At 40.2% G+C, this 17964-nt stretch overlaps 1 protein-coding gene across 3 annotated transcripts in view; it reads right to left on the reverse strand.

Moving 5' to 3' along the window:
• LOC145469927 (uncharacterized) overlaps window positions 1–17964 on the reverse strand; it is a 61923-nt gene that overhangs the window by 19559 nt on the left and 24400 nt on the right. The window contains exons 26-34 of one of the 3 annotated variants that reach the window (XM_081453742.1): window positions 17610–17939; window positions 15580–15765; window positions 13886–14982; window positions 12049–13582; window positions 10461–10646; window positions 6947–9586; window positions 5360–5545; window positions 2422–4485; window positions 1013–1198 (exon numbers count right to left, since the gene is read on the reverse strand). In XM_081453742.1, coding sequence (XP_081309868.1) covers window positions 1013–1198; window positions 2422–4485; window positions 5360–5545; window positions 6947–9586; window positions 10461–10646; window positions 12049–13582; window positions 13886–14982; window positions 15580–15765; window positions 17610–17939 — 8409 coding nt within the window. Of the gene's footprint in view, window positions 1–1012; window positions 1199–2421; window positions 4486–5359; window positions 5546–6946; window positions 9587–10460; window positions 10647–12048; window positions 14983–15579; window positions 15766–17609; window positions 17940–17964 lie in introns of all 3 variants that reach the window. The other 2 variants (XM_081453741.1, XM_081453740.1) reach the window with 2 other exon arrangements.

The raw sequence follows: 17964 nt of genomic DNA on the forward strand, positions 1-17964 counted from the left end.
TTCATAACATTGCAAATAGAAACTGCGAAACGAAGTGAGCTGCTAACGCCATGAGCATGGTAGTTTTAAAGCGAAGCTTTGCTATCGAAATTATATAGAAATTGATAATTTTCTTGTCCAAGCTCTTTTCTCACTAATTCTTTTCCAGTGGTGAGTTGTAAACGACGAGACTGATTATCATTTGTGTGCTATACTTTTCTGTCGATTTCAGAGCTAAAACAACTCAGAAACAAAAAGCGGTACATGGAAGCTAGTTCTAGCTTTCACCTTTTGTAAAGACGTCATGGACAGGACAACAACTGCTCATGATTGTGTTTCAATCTCTAAGAGCCATCGTGCGGAATGACCCCACGAGTGTGTGTTGCAATCACATGAAAATCACATGACAGGGGAATTGTATTACTGTCTTTACGCTCAGTCACGTAAAAGGAATCTCGTTACACCTTTGTGACCACCAATGTGGGGGATAGGTAGTTTTTACTGGTTTCATGCCTTTAAACCGACTTTAAAATGCGCCGTTTCAGAGCCGACGGGAGTGATTAACCAAATTAACGTTATTACGCTAGTACGTTTATTCGGTAGAATTTATTGCTGTTGGAAACGAAATCCGTGCGATTGTAAATAGGTAATTTTCGTATACTCGGTTTTAGCTAGAGCTAGTCAGCAAAGAGGGATTTGTTTTGTTTTAAAATGCGAATCAAAAGAAGCCATTTTTTCATTATTCTTCTAAATTGTCATATTTTGTAACTTCATTTCAGTTTTATCTCGTACATTATAAATGTTCTGTTAAGTAATTGGACGACATGCTGGTACTGCACACACGTCACTGCTCTGAGATTTCCATCACGATCATTACAAACCAACTAACTGTCCACTTGTTCGTCAGACATATTGCAGACCGTCTAGAGTTTCTGTATATATTACTTTTCACCAAATATCATTACCATATTCAGGTTTTCTTTCCCTTACTTCCACCTTTCTAATTCTATAAGTATACGCCGCAGGCAATTACCTGTTAGATGAAACTGTTGACGCGGATGACCGTGTCGGCGTCTTCAAACTTGGTGGTATCCTACTTGTTGTAGGAATGGAGAATTGTGTCCCTGTAGTTGTCACCACGGTAGACGGGAACACGGTGGCAGCGGTCTTCTGAGAAACTGATTTATATGAAGTCGTCGGTGATTTAGATGACGAGAAGCTGAAAGAGGACATAAATGTATATTTCATTAATCGGGATTAACTTTAACTTTGATTTTATTTGAATTCGTTGCATACATAGGAAACCAAACTGATAAAATAATAAAATAATGTTAGTAATAGATAAATAAATAAATAAATAAATAAATAAATCATTAGCGTCAACAACTGGAGCAGAAAACAGGACGATGTCCGAATCGATATTCAGCCCCAACAAAATATATTTGAAATAGCAACAAAATGGTAATAATAATTGTGGTAGTAGTAAAACAGCAATAATTATTACATGATAATAATTTGATTTAAAAATAAATAATAATACATACTTACACCCCCACTATTTGGAAGAGCTTGGAAGATTATAACATTGTATAAGAAAATTTATAATTACTGCTAGGAGGCTTTCATTTCTCTCAAATTTGTAACAAAACTTATGTACTGTGTTTGTATGTTCATGTCACCGTTAACTCCGATCTTCAAAATGACGCCTCTGTCATATATACCGTAATGAGGATGCAGTTTGGTAAGTGAAGATGAAATCGCAAGCACATTCAAGAAATCAATTTCTTCACCACTATATATCCCTGCCATATCACTATATTATTTGCGATAATGTGCAATACTCCCCGGTCCTTTAAGCCAATCAGTTCAAGTTCCCCTGAGGTGACATTCACGCTCCGGGTTTTTCTCGATCAATGAGAGAAAGAAAAGCCTACATGAAGCTGAAAGCTTAAAAGAAAGCAACAATGGCCTAATATTGTTCGGTAATATAAATCTGTAAGTACAATATTCATGTCCTTTTACAAAAAAGTGCGTCTATGGTTTAACCAACTCCAAGACCACCGAAAGCTGAACGTAACAAGCAAAAATCGGCTCACGTCTAACGAGGCCGGCATTTTTGAGACAATGTAAGGTAAATTAAGACAGGTATGTCGTGCGTGAAAACTGGAACGCCTCCCCAGATTAGCGCAATCATTTCGCTACTTTAGCACGGAGGAGAAGACACTACAGCACAATATCATGCAATAGACAAACCATCCTTGAAAAGGAGTCGTGTAACACGACACCAATTCCAAAAACGACATCTAAAAATGCAGGCCGGGAGCACCTGAATCGGTGCTAACCGCAAAACAGCAAATCAAACAACAAGGTAATAAACTTCCACTTTTCTAAATCAAAAAAACAAAAATAGAACAGAATATATAAAAAATTATCTCATCCTACCTTGTGCTGGTTGACACACTCGTAGTCACAGAAGTTGACGCACTTGTCGTGGTAGAAGTTGAGGTACTTGAACTCAATGAAGTTGAAGTTGACGTACTGACGCTTTTTGAAGTTGATGTCGACACACTACTTGATACACTAGTGCTGACTGATGTGGACACACTTGTTGTCGTAGATGTTGACACACTTGAACTTATGGAAGTTGTTGTTGATACACTTGTGCTGGCACTTGAATAGGTCGAGTAAACCGTTGTTGTTGGAGTACTGACACTCGTTGAGGTCGATGTTGAGGTGGAGACACTGCTAGATAAACTAGTGCTGATTGATGATGACACACTTGAACTCAACGAACTGGATGTTGATGTACTTGTGCTGCCACTTGAATATGTCGAGTACACTGTTGTTGTTGGAGTACTGACACTTGCCGATGTTGACGTAGACACGCTGCTTGAGACACTAGTGCTGAGCGATGAAGACACACTCGTCGTAGTAGACGTGGAAACGCCTAAACTCCATGAAATAGGTGTAGACGAGCTTCTACTAGCGCTTGAATATGTCGAGTACACCGTTGTTGTTGGAGTACTGACACTTGTTGAGGTTGACGTTGAAGTGGAGACACTGCTTGACACACTTGTGGTGACTGATGTGGATACACTTGTTGTAGTAGATGTTGACACACTTGAACTCAGTGACGTGGTTGTTGAAATACTTGTGCTTGCGCTTGAATATGTCGAGTAAACCGTTGTTGTTGGAGTACTGACACTTGTTGATGTCGACGTTGAGGTGGACACACTGCTTGACACACTTGTGGTGACTGATGTTGATGTACTTGTCGACACGCTTGAGCTCAAAGAAGTGGATGTTGAGGTACTTGTGCTTGCGCTTGAATATGTGGAGTACACTGTTGTTGTTGGAGTGCTGACACTTGTTGATGTTGACGTTGAGGTGGAGACACTGCTTGATACACTAGTGCTGACTGATGTTGACACACTTGTTGACGTAGAACTGACACTTGTTGATGTTGATGTTGATGTAGAAACACTGCTAGAAATACTAGTGCTGACTGATGTTGATGTACTTGTTGAGACACTTGAACTCAAAGATGTGGATGTTGAAGTACTTGTACTGGCACTTGAATATGTCGAGTAAACCGTTGTTGTTGGAGTACTGACACTTGTTGAAGTAGAGGTTGATGTTGAAACACTGCTTGAAACACTAGTGCTGACTGATGTTGACACACTTGTTGTCGTAGAGGTCGACACACTTGTACTCAATGAGGTTGTTGTTGAAACACTTGTGCTTGCACTTGAATATGTCGAGTAAACTGTTGTTGTTGGAGTACTCACACTTGTTGAAGTTGATGTGGACACACTTGTGCTGACGGATGTTGAAACACTTGTTGAAGTACTTCTTGAAACACTTGAACTCAAAGACGTGGAGGTTGAGGTACTTGTGCTGGCACTTGAATATGTCGAATAAACAGTAGTTGTGGGAGTACTGATACTGGCTGAGGTTGATGTGGACACACTGCTTGACACACTAGTGGTGACAGATGTTGACACACTTGAGCTGAGGGAGGTTGACGATGAAGTGCTTGTACTTATGCTTGTTGAGGTGGAGGTGGAGACACTGGTACTAATTGAAGTTGATACACTAGTTGTAGTTGATGTCGACAAACTTGAACTCAAGGAAGTAGAAGTTGAAACACTCGTGCTGGCACTTGAATATGTCGAGTACACTGTGGTTGTTGGAGTACTCACACTTGTTGAGGTGGACGTGGAAGTGGAGGTAGAGACACTGCTTGACACACTAGTGCTGACTGATGTGGACACACTAGTTGTAGTAGATGTTGACGTACTTGAACTCAATGAAGTGGATGTTGAAACACTTGTGCTGGCACTCGAATATGTCGAGTAAACCGTTGTTGTTGGAGTACTGACACTTGTTGAAGTCGAGGTTGAGGTGGAGACGCTGGTAGAAACACTAGTGCTGACTGATGTTGACACACTTGAACTCAATGAAGTGGAAGTTGAAGTACTTGTACTGGTGCTTGTAGAGATTGAACTGCAAAACAAGGAAATTGATAACAATTTGTATCTCCCGTCTAGTGTTCAGGGTATTGACGTAGACGGACTTGTAGGTGACGTGGCTAAATGTTTTTGTTGTTGTTGTTGTCTCAGGCAAACTGCTCATGTGCTACGTTGTATGTGAGTAAACCATACTCCATTTGTGCAAAGAGTAAAAGAGTTAATCTCCCACTGTAGGCCTTGACCCTTAAACCTTTCAAACCATTTTCATCCTTAACGAAAACATCCACTCAAAGGGCGTGATAACATTATGCGCGGAAGGACTAGGTAACATGTCTCAAAATAAATTCAAAGGGAGTTTTAGAAGGCTTTTAATTGTGATTAACTGTCTTACACTTCATCCTATCTCGATTTGGACAATGGCATGAATAACCACGCAGGAAGTGAGCTCAAACAGCTAATAAAATGCCATCAATTACGACGGTCAATTCACAGTGCTTGAATGAGTCGATAATCACTTGCTTGTGATTGAACACGACCAAAACTACACATACTTTGTTCTCTCAGTACTCTTCCATGAAACAGGGAGAGGGGAGTGGGGTACCTATTCAACAGGGAAGCGTTTATTTTAAATTTTGGCCGATAGGAGGGGCGCTTATTTGAGGGGAGACGTTAATTCGAGAACTTATGGTATGTGTAACTTAGGATAGGTGTTACTTAGTTATTCAACGAACCTTCTGCACATTAAATTAGGTATAAACAGAAATGTTTAATTCTAGCAAGAATATAATTGGAACTAAACAGAACTACTGTATCAGTCAGACAGAAGCACATATATGCAGAACTGCACGAATTTGTCAGCGCTCAATAAATTCAGAAACATTTTCCACTATTAAAGAATACAAACTAACGTGTAAGATGAAACAGTTGGTTTGGACGTTTGTGCCGGCGGCTTCAAACTTGGTGGTATCCTACTTGTTGTAGGAATGGAGAATTGTGTCCCAGTTGTTGTCACCACGGTAGACGGGAACACGGTGGCTGCGGTTTTCTGAGAAACCGATTTATATGAAGTTGTCGCAGATTTAGATGACGACAAACTGAAAAAAAAAACGTATTTAAGATGCGAAGGTTAGAATCATTAAACGTTCGCGTAAACAGAGCGAAATACAGTCACTTTTGGACTTCTAAGTATGTGAATTTGCCATAAGGACTCTGAAATAACGTCACAAGGAGACGTGATTTGATCAGCAAACTTGTATTTAATGTTGCACTAGGTATGGTCACAAACCTCGGTAAGACCAAATGAAACTATAAGAACGCACAACTTTGCTAGTAACAAATTCCTTCAGATCAATGTATTTCTGGCATGTCTGGCATGTCCATCTATTGTAAATAGTACAACGTTTGGTATATTTTTCAACAGCTCGCGATGTTAGAAGTTCGAGTTCGACTTTGAGCAGCTGGTAGCTCAGGTTAGAAACTTTATTTTGGTTTAGTTTAAAGTATAGAGACCTTTCTGGTCTAATTTGAAAGGAAAATGGTGTTTTTATCAAATCCTGGGGAAAAATGGCATTTACAAGATGACAATTTAGCGCATGATTTAAAAATATAATTAAGATATATTCGTACAGACTGTTTATAAAGTTACCATTCTCTACAATAAAATTAAAGCTAACCCTTCTCAAACCAACCGAAGATCTTATCAGGTTAACCAGGGTATTAACCATACGATAAGGCTGACATAAGTGCAATTTAGGCACCAACAAACACGAATTATGAGACACTCACACGCTGTTTTGAGGAAAAAGATCATGTAAGCTATATTATCTTATCGCAATTAACTAATATATCATCATCATCATCATCATCATCATCATCATAATCAAAGGCAACGGGCGCAGTCTTTGTGATCCGTATTATCAGCACCATCATTATCTAATCAGCACAATTATCCTTTTCAGAACCGAATATCGAGATACGAACACCGTTGCAACACCTCTCTTAGTCCTTTACAATTAAATCACTCTGTCAAGTACGCTCTATAAATGATCTCTTAAACACAGAACGAGCACAGGCCACAGAGGAAATGATGGCACGAGATTTTTCTCAATTGAAATAGACAAGGCATTTTTCTTTTCTCGAAATGTTTCTAAAAGAAATAGAAAGCATTCCCTCTGTGTTTATATCTAGTCAAAGAAACACTTGAGTAGAACTCCAAAAATCTGTCGAAACACACGCCTGTGGCTCGAGTTCCCATAGAGTTTCCTTTTTCCTCAAAACTCGTGCTTCTATAACTCGCTCAACCAAGACCGGATTTTACAACAAAAACCCTATAAAATATAAGTAGTTCAAAAATTAATCTGGAAACCTGGACTTCACCTTCTCTAAAAACTCGATACACCGAAACTTAAAAAGGAGTAAGGGAACGTAAAACATGTTACTGAATCATATATTTATATCATTTACCCTTCAAAATTCATCTTAACCAAGCAGCTTACCTTGTACTAGTAGATACACTTGTGCTCGTAGACGTTGACACACTTGAACTTAGTGAAGTGGATGTTGACGCACTTGTACTCACACTAGTACTGACCGATGTTGATACACTTGTTGTAGTAGATGTTGACACACTTGAACTCAATGATGTGGATGTCGACACACTTTTGCTAGCACTTGAATACGTCGAGTACACTGTTGTTGTTGGAGTACTGACACTTGTTGAGGTTGATGTCGAGGTTGATGTTGATGTTGAAGTGGACACACTGCTTGACACACTAGTGCTAACTGATGTCGATACACTTGTTGTCGTAGACGTGGACACGCTTGAGCTCAATGACGTGAATGTCGACACACTTGTGCTTGCACTTAAATATGTGGAGTATACTGTTGTTGTTGGAGTGCTGACACTCGTTGAGGTTGATATTGATGTTGATGTTGAAGTGGACACACTGCTTGACACACTAGTGCTAACTGATGTCGATACACTTGTTGTCGTAGATGTGGACACGCTTGAGCTCAATGACGTCGATGTCGACACACTTGTGCTTGCACTTGAATACGTCGAGTACACTGTTGTTGTGGGAGTACTGACACTAGTTGAGGTTGATGTGGATGTGGATGTTGATGATGATGTTGATGTTGAAGTGGACACACTGCTTGATACACTAGTGCTAACTGATGTCGATACACTGGTTGTCGTAGAAGTGGACACACTTGAGCTCAATGACGTGGATGTCGACACACTTGTGCTTGCACTTGAATACGTCGAGTACACTGTTGTTGTGGGAGTACTCACACTCGTTGACGTTGATGTTGATGTGGACACACTACTTGACACGCTCGTGCTTACTGATGTTGATACACTTGTTGTAGTAGATGTTGACACACTTGAACTCAATGATGTGGATGTCGACACACTTGTGCTCGCACTTGAATATGTGGAGTACACTGTTGTTGTTGGAGTGCTGACACTCGTTGAGGTTGATATTGATGTTGATGTTGAGGTGGACACACTGCTTGACACACTACTGCTAACTGATGTGGACACACTTGTTGTCGTAGATGTGGACACGCTTGAACTCAATGATGTGGATGTCGACACACTTGTGCTTGCACTTGAATACGTCGAGTACACTGTTGTTGTTGGAGTACTGACACTCGTCGAGGTTGAGGTTGAGATTGAAGTGGAGACACTGCTTGATATACTAGTGCTGACGGATGTTGATACACTTGTTGCAGTAGATGTTGACACACTTGAACTCAGTGACGTGGTTGTTGAAATACTTGTGCTTGCGCTTGAATATGTCGAGTAAACCGTTGTTGTTGGAGTACTGACACTTGTTGATGTCGACGTTGAGGTGGACACACTGCTTGACACACTTGTGGTGACTGATGTTGATGTACTTGTCGACACGCTTGAGCTCAAAGAAGTGGATGTTGAGGTACTTGTGCTTGCGCTTGAATATGTGGAGTACACTGTTGTTGTTGGAGTGCTGACACTTGTTGATGTTGACGTTGAGGTGGAGACACTGCTTGATACACTAGTGCTGACTGATGTTGACACACTTGTTGACGTAGAACTGACACTTGTTGATGTTGATGTTGATGTAGAAACACTGCTAGAAATACTAGTGCTGACTGATGTTGATGTACTTGTTGAGACACTTGAACTCAAAGATGTGGATGTTGAAGTACTTGTACTGGCACTTGAATATGTCGAGTAAACCGTTGTTGTTGGAGTACTGACACTTGTTGAAGTAGAGGTTGATGTTGAAACACTGCTTGAAACACTAGTGCTGACTGATGTTGACACACTTGTTGTCGTAGAGGTCGACACACTTGTACTCAATGAGGTTGTTGTTGAAACACTTGTGCTTGCACTTGAATATGTCGAGTAAACTGTTGTTGTTGGAGTACTCACACTTGTTGAAGTTGATGTGGACACACTTGTGCTGACGGATGTTGAAACACTTGTTGAAGTACTTCTTGAAACACTTGAACTCAAAGACGTGGAGGTTGAGGTACTTGTGCTGGCACTTGAATATGTCGAATAAACAGTAGTTGTGGGAGTACTGATACTGACTGAGGTTGATGTGGACACACTGCTTGACACACTAGTGGTGACAGATGTTGACACACTTGAGCTGAGGGAGGTTGACGATGAAGTGCTTGTACTTATGCTTGTTGAGGTGGAGGTGGAGACACTGGTACTAATTGAAGTTGATACACTAGTTGTAGTTGATGTCGACAAACTTGAACTCAAGGAAGTAGAAGTTGAAACACTCGTGCTGGCACTTGAATATGTCGAGTACACTGTGGTTGTTGGAGTACTCACACTTGTTGAGGTGGACGTGGAAGTGGAGGTAGAGACACTGCTTGACACACTAGTGCTGACTGATGTGGACACACTAGTTGTAGTAGATGTTGACGTACTTGAACTCAATGAAGTGGATGTTGAAACACTTGTGCTGGCACTCGAATATGTCGAGTAAACCGTTGTTGTTGGAGTACTGACACTTGTTGAAGTCGAGGTTGAGGTGGAGACGCTGGTAGAAACACTAGTGCTGACTGATGTTGACACACTTGAACTCAATGAAGTGGAAGTTGAAGTACTTGTACTGGTGCTTGTGGAGATTGAACTGCAAAACAAGGAAATTGATAACAATTTGTATCTCCCGTCTAGTGTTCAGGGTATTGACGTAGACGGATTTGTAGGTGACGTGGCTAAAGTTTTTTGTTGTTGTTGTTGTCTCAGGCAAACTGCTCATGTGCTACGTTGCATGTGAGTAAATCATACTCCATTTGTGCAAAGAGTAAAAGAGTTAATCTCCCACTGTAGGCCTTGACCCTTAAACCTTTCAAACCATTTTCATCCTTAACGAAAACATCCACTCAAAGGGCGTGATAACATTATGCGCGGAAGGACTAGGTAACATGTCTCAAAATAAATTCAAAGGGAGTTTTAGAAGGCTTTTAATTGTGATTAACTGTCTTACACTTCATCCTATCTCGATTTGGACAATGGCATGAATAACCACGCAGGAAGTGAGCTCAAACAGCTAATAAAATGCCATCAATTACGACGGTCAATTCACAGTGCTTGAATGAGTCGATAATCACTTGCTTGTGATTGAACACGACCAAAACTACACATACTTTGTTCTCTCAGTACTCTTCCATGAAACAGGGAGAGGGGAGTGGGGTACCTATTCAACAGGGAAGCGTTTATTTTAAATTTTGGCCGATAGGAGGGGCGCTTATTTGAGGGGAGACGTTAATTCGAGAACTTATGGTATGTGTAACTTAGGATAGGTGTTACTTAGTTATTCAACGAACCTTCTGCACATTAAATTAGGTATAAACAGAAATGTTTAATTCTAGCAAGAATATAATTGGAACTAAACAGAACTACTGTATCAGTCAGACAGAAGCACATATATGCAGAACTGCACGAATTTGTCAGCGCTCAATAAATTCAGAAACATTTTCCACTATTAAAGAATACAAACTAACGTGTAAGATGAAACAGTTGGTTTGGACGTTTGTGCCGGCGGCTTCAAACTTGGTGGTATCCTACTTGTTGTAGGAATGGAGAATTGTGTCCCAGTTGTTGTCACCACGGTAGACGGGAACACGGTGGCTGCGGTTTTCTGAGAAACCGATTTATATGAAGTTGTCGCAGATTTAGATGACGACAAACTGAAAAAAAAAACGTATTTAAGATGCGAAGGTTAGAATCATTAAACGTTCGCGTAAACAGAGCGAAATACAGTCACTTTTGGACTTCTAAGTATGTGAATTTGCCATAAGGACTCTGAAATAACGTCACAAGGAGACGTGATTTGATCAGCAAACTTGTATTTAATGTTGCACTAGGTATGGTCACAAACCTCGGTAAGACCAAATGAAACTATAAGAACGCACAACTTTGCTAGTAACAAATTCCTTCAGATCAATGTATTTCTGGCATGTCTGGCATGTCCATCTATTGTAAATAGTACAACGTTTGGTATATTTTTCAACAGCTCGCGATGTTAGAAGTTCGAGTTCGACTTTGAGCAGCTGGTAGCTCAGGTTAGAAACTTTATTTTGGTTTAGTTTAAAGTATAGAGACCTTTCTGGTCTAATTTGAAAGGAAAATGGTGTTTTTATCAAATCCTGGGGAAAAATGGCATTTACAAGATGACAATTTAGCGCATGATTTTAAAATATAATTAAGATATATTCGTACGGACTGTTTATAAAGTTACCATTCTCTACAATAAAATTAAAGCTAACCCTTCTCAAACCAACCGAAGATCTTATCAGGTTAACCAGGGTGTTAACCATACGATAAGGCTGACATAAGTGCAATTTAGGCACCAACAAACACGAATTATGAGACACTCACACGCTGTTTTGAGGAAAAAGATCATGTAAGCTATATTATCTTATCGTAATTAACTAATATATCTTCATCATCCTCATCATCATCATCATCATAATCAAAGGCAACGGGCGCAGTCTTTGTGATCCGTATTATCAGCACCATCATTATCTAATCAGCACAATTATCCTTTTCAGAACCGAATATCGAGATACGAACACCGTTGCAACACCTCTCTTAGTCCTTTACAATTAAATCACTCTGTCAAGTACGCTCTATAAATGATCTCTTAAACACAGAACGAGCACAGGCCACAGAGGAAATGATGGCACGAGATTTTTTCTCAATTGAAATAGACAAGGCATTTTTCTTTTCTCGAAATGTTTCTAAAAGAAATAGAAAGCATTCCCTCTGTGTTTATATCTAGTCAAAGAAACACTTGAGTAGAACTCCAAAAATCTGTCGAAACACACGCCTGTGGCTCGAGTTCCCATAGAGTTTCCTTTTTCCTCAAAACTCGTGCTTCTATAACTCGCTCAACCAAGACCGGATTTTACAACAAAAACCCTATAAAATATAAGTAGTTCAAAAATTAATCTGGAAACCTGGACTTCACCTTCTCTAAAAACTCGATACACCGAAACTTAAAAAGGAGTAAGGGAACGTAAAACATGTTACTGAATCATATATTTATATCATTTACCCTTCAAAATTCATCTTAACCAAGCAGCTTACCTTGTACTAGTAGATACACTTGTGCTCGTAGACGTTGACACACTTGAACTTAGTGAAGTGGATGTTGACGCACTTGTACTCACACTAGTACTGACCGATGTTGATACACTTGTTGTAGTAGATGTTGACACACTTGAACTCAATGATGTGGATGTCGACACACTTTTGCTAGCACTTGAATACGTCGAGTACACTGTTGTTGTTGGAGTACTGACACTTGTTGAGGTTGATGTCGAGGTTGATGTTGATGTTGAAGTGGACACACTGCTTGACACACTAGTGCTAACTGATGTCGATACACTTGTTGTCGTAGATGTGGACACGCTTGAGCTCAATGACGTGAATGTCGACACACTTGTGCTTGCACTTGAATATGTGGAGTATACTGTTGTTGTTGGAGTGCTGACACTCGTTGAGGTTGATATTGATGTTGATGTTGAAGTGGACACACTGCTTGACACACTAGTGCTAACTGATGTCGATACACTTGTTGTTGTAGATGTGGACACGCTTGAACTCAATGACGTGGATGTCGACACACTTATGCTTGCACTTGAATACGTCGAGTACACTGTTGTTGTTGGAGTACTGACACTCGTCGAGGTTGAGGTTGAGATTGAAGTGGAGACACTGCTTGATATACTAGTGCTGACGGATGTTGATACACTTGTTGTAGTAGATTTCGACACACTCGAACTCAAAGATGTTGATGTTGAAATACTTGTGCTTGCACTTGAATATGTTGAGTAAACCGTTGTTGTTGGAGTACTGATACTTGTTGAGGTTGATATTGAGGTTGAAGTTGAGGTTGACGTGGAAACACTACTTGATACACTAGTGCTGATTGATGTTGACACACTTGTTGTAGTAGATGTCGACACACTTGAACTCAACGATGTTGATGTTGAGATACTTGTGCTAGCACTTGAAAACGTCGAGTAAACCGTTGTCGTGGGTGTACTGACACTTGTTGATGTTGATACAGTTGTTGTAGTTGATGTCGACGCACTTGAACTCAACGATGTCGATGTAGAAACACTTGTGCTGGCACTTGAATATGTCGAATACACTGTTGTTGTTGGAGTACTGATGCTTGTTGAGGCGGATGTTGAGGTTGAAGTTGATGTGGAGACGCTGCTCGACAAACTCGTGCTGACTGATGTTGACACACTTGTCGTAGTAGATGTTGAAACACTTGAACTTAATGAAGTTGACGCTGAAATACTTGTGCTGGCACTTGAATATGTCGAGTAAACCGTTGTTGTGGGAGTACTAACACTTGTCGAGGTTGACGTAGAAGTGGAGACACTTGAAGAGCTTGATGTTGAAGTGGACAAACTGCTAGATACACTAGTACTGACTGATGTTGATACACTAGTTGTGGTAGATGTGGACACACTTGAACTCAGCGAAGTGGATGTTGAAGTACTTGTACTAGCACTTGAATATGTTGAATAAACCGTTGTCGTGGGTGTACTGACACTTGTTGAGGTTGAAGTTGACGTGGAGACGCTGCTTGACACACTAGTACTGACTGATGTTGACACACTTGTTGTAGTTGATGTCGACGCACTTGAACTCAACAATGTCGATGTAGAAACACTTGTGCTGGCACTTGAATATGTCGAATACACTGTTGTTGTTGGAGTACTGATGCTTGTTGAGGTGGATGTTGAGGTTGAAGTTGATGTGGAGACGCTGCTCGACAAACTCGTGCTGACTGATGTTGACACACTTGTTGTAGTAGATGTTGAAACACTTGAACTTAATGAAGTTGACGATGAAATACTTGTGCTAGCACTTGAATATGTCGAGTAAACCGTTGTTGTTGGAGTACTAACACTTGTCGAGGTTGACGTAGAAGTGGAGACACTTGAAGAGCTTGATGTTGAAGTGGACAAACTGCTAGATACACTAGTACTGACTGATGTTGATACACTAGTTGTGGTAGATGTGGACACACTTGAACTCAGCGAAGTGGATGTTGAAATACTTGTACTAGCACTTGAATATGTTGAATAAACCGTTGTTGTGGGAGTACTGACACTTGTTGAGGTTGATATTGAGGTTGAAGTTGACGTGGAGACGCTGCTTGACACACTAGTGCTGACGGAAGTCGATACACTTATTGTAGCCGATGTCGAAGCACTTGAACTCAATGAAGTTGATGTTGAGATACTTGTGCTGGCACTTGAATATGTCGTGTAAAGCGTTGTTGTGGGCGTACTGACACTTGTCGAGGTTGACGTAGAAGTGGAGACACTTGAAGAGCTTGATGTTGAAGTGGACAAACTGCTAGATACACTAGTACTGACTGATGTTGATACACTAGTTGTGGTAGATGTGGACACACTTGAACTCAGCGAAGTGGATGTTGAAATACTTGTACTAGCACTTGAATATGTTGAATAAACCGTTGTCGTGGGTGTACTGACACTTGTTGAGATTGATGTTGAGGTTGAAGTTGACGTGGAGACGCTGCTTGACACACTAGTACTGACTGATGTTGACACACTTGTTGTAGTTGATGTCGACGCACTTGAACTCAACGATGTCGATATAGAAACACTTGTGCTGGCACTTGAATATGTCGAATACACTGTTGTTGTTGGAGTACTGATGCTTGTTGAGGCGGATGTTGAGGTTGAAGTTGATGTGGAGACGCTGCTCGACAAACTCGTGCTGACTGATGTTGACACACTTGTTGTAGTTGATGTGGACACACTTGAACTCAATGAAGTGGATGTTGATACACTTGTACTTGCACTTGAATATGTCGAGTAGACTGTCGTTGTTGGAGTACTCACACTTGCTGAGGGTGATGTGGAGACGCTGCTTGACAAACTAGTGCTGACTGAAGTTGATACACTTGTTGTAGTAGATGTCGACACACTTGAACTCAACGATGTCGATGTTGAAACACTGGTACTGGCACTTGGAAAGATAAAAAAACATTCTTTTAGGTGCTAGGGTTTTATCGGAAAACACTTGTCACAGATGTCAATCAAATTATTTATAATATCGTTCTTGTATTATTCTAAGCTGCCCATGTGCTTGTTTTGAGTTTCTTCAGTCAGGCAAACTTTTTTCGGACCAGTCGTACATATAGTACCGCATATATGTTAGCCCCATCTAGGTCACAAAATGAGAAGTGGTCACATTGAAAAGGTGTGAAAAGGTATTATTAACGGGAGTTAGAAACGTAAATTTCTATTGTAAAGTACAAGATGTTTTACGTTTACTAACTATTCCTTCATCATCCAATTTTTTCTAGTTCCTAAACAACCTACACTTTAACTGTTTGAAGACAAGTATTTTAACAACTTATTTCTTTGTAGAGCAAAACTGATCGCCTAAAAGACAACCTTGTTGTAATTTCTCTGAACTTCCACAGAAGCCATTCTTTTTTCGAAAAGAAGGATATTTTATCTCGGTGATAACATTAGTCAGTGCTTACTTCAGGGCATGCTTCCCTCTCTCGAATAGACAGAGAAGCGTATCTTTTATAATTAAAAATTGAAATATACTTACCTGTAAGATGAAACAGTTGAAGCCGACGATCGGGTCGGCGTCTTCAAACTTGGCGGTATCCTACTTGTTGTAGGGATGGAGAATTGTGTCCCTGTTGTTGTTACCACGGTAGACGGGAACACGGTGGCTGCAGTCTTCTGAGAAACTGATTTATATGTAGTTGTCGCTGATTTAGATGATGACAAGCTGAAAGAAAATATACTTCTAATGTGAAGATTGAACTAAATTAGTCAAGAATCAACAGAGGTTATGGGTTCATGCTTCATACGGTTTCATATTAAAGAGTTTACGAGCCACAATAAAGATTATGGAATGCTATTATGAGCGATTTTGTTACAACTGACAGTTAGCGATTATCTACCTAGTAAGATGAAAGTGAAGAATGCTCATCGGAGTAAATTTTCCAATTTAAGCAATTGGAAAGAAGAAGCCTGAAAAAATCAGGGCTTCAACGGGATTCGAACCCGTGGCCTTCGCGATACCGGTGCGATGCTCTACCAACTGAGCTATGAAGCCACACATTGGGAGCGAGGTCAATTGATTGAGTTCATATCTTCCCGTGAGGAGTGAAATAATGTGACGTATATATGAAATAATTCATATTTGAACTGCGGTTGTAGATGAAAGTGAAGAATGATCATCGTAGTAAATTTTCCAATTTAAGCAATTGGAGAGAAGAAGCCTGAAAAAATCAGGGCTTCAACGGGATTCGAACCCGCGACCTCCGCGATACCGGTGCGATGCTTTACCAATATTCTCCCTCGGTTGAAGTATAATTCGGGTCGGTGAGGAAGGGAGGGGAGGGTGACGACAACTACAATTTGCTGGTAAAATGCAGAGATGTCACAAGACGTTTGTCTCGTATTACAGATACGTTCACTTTGCCAGCTGTCAGTTTACTTTCTGACCGAGTCATGAATGAATCAAATTAGATTCTTTACTTCACCAAACGAATCACTAGCCATTAGACGCAACATTGTATTGTTTTAAAAACATCGTATTAGGTTTTTCCCAGTTCTCACAGGATTTGACATTGGCCGGTTTATCATCAGCAACACGAGGAACAATGTTTCATCACATTTCCACACGCGAGAGGGTTCCAAACTACAACGGGCACGTCAGGCAAAAACAATTACACGTCCAAACGAAAATACGTTTTTAAGACTGCGATAGCAAACGTAAGTATTTCTTCTCCGTTTTAGAACTTTGTGTAAATCGAAAGTCTTTTTTATTACGAGGCGAACAGGCTCGATATTAATCACCTTGAATGGCTTGCTGAAAAATTCAATTTCTCTAAATATATTTTTGATACGCGGTAAAAAGGAATCGCAACTTTTTCTGTTATGCCATTAGCCACAGAAAACAAAATATCCTTCTTCCAAATTTCTTAAAGCCCAATTATAGTGTAAAGTCAAATGAACTAGTTTCTACAGTATCCATGAATGAAAACAGCCTACGACCAGATGCATATTTTAACTTAAGGAACTTGCCAATATTTTACAATATTTCTTTTTATACTTAGCTCTTATTAACCGAGCTGCAGGTCTGTATGGGAGAATCTTGACCGAGGTCGTGAGTACAGACCGAACGCAGTGAGGTCTGTACACACGGCCGAGGTCAAGATTCTCCCATACAGACCGACTCAGCTCGGTTAATAAGATGTTTATTATATGGCAAAGAAGAAAGCTTTAATTCGTTTAATGTAACTGGTTTGCTGACAGTTTGCTTGCGAACGGCGATGAGCTTAACTTAAACCTGCCGAAAGTTGCTCGTCCTCTTTACTTTTTTTGTCATCAAGCTTTTTGGCACTTCCATGAGAAGAAAATAAAAGAAATGGTGTACATTTTTGTATTTTAGTTTGCTACTTTTTCAACGCAAAATGAAACCGGTCTAGCTAGATGCCGGTCTAGATGGGAAAATCTAGACCACGGTCAATATCGATTTCAGCCAATCAAATTAGTGAATTCGGTAGTTCCCAGTCTTTGTGAGACACAGCCATATAATAAAATAAAATATAAAATAAGAATTACCTTGTGCTCGTTGAAGTTGATATACTTGTTGTAACAGAGGTGGAAACACTCGAACTCAACGAAGTTGATTTTGATGAGCTGATACTTGTCGATGTTGATGTGGAAACGCTGCTTGACACACTAGTACTGACTGATGTCGATACACTTGTTGTAGTTGATGTTAACACACTTGAACTCAACGATGTCGATGATGAAATGCTTGTGCTGGCACTTAAGTATGTCGAGTAAAGTGTTGTCGTTGGTGTACTCACGCTTGCTGAGGTTGAAGTTGATGTGGACACACTGCTTGACACGCTTGAACTCAGTGAAGTGGACGTTGAAGTACTTATGCTTGTGAGAAGGCAAGATAAAATAA

Source organism: Orbicella franksi, chromosome 15 (assembly GCF_964199315.1).
Source record: "Orbicella franksi chromosome 15, jaOrbFran1.1, whole genome shotgun sequence".
NCBI classification, from domain to species: domain Eukaryota; kingdom Metazoa; phylum Cnidaria; class Anthozoa; order Scleractinia; family Merulinidae; genus Orbicella; species Orbicella franksi.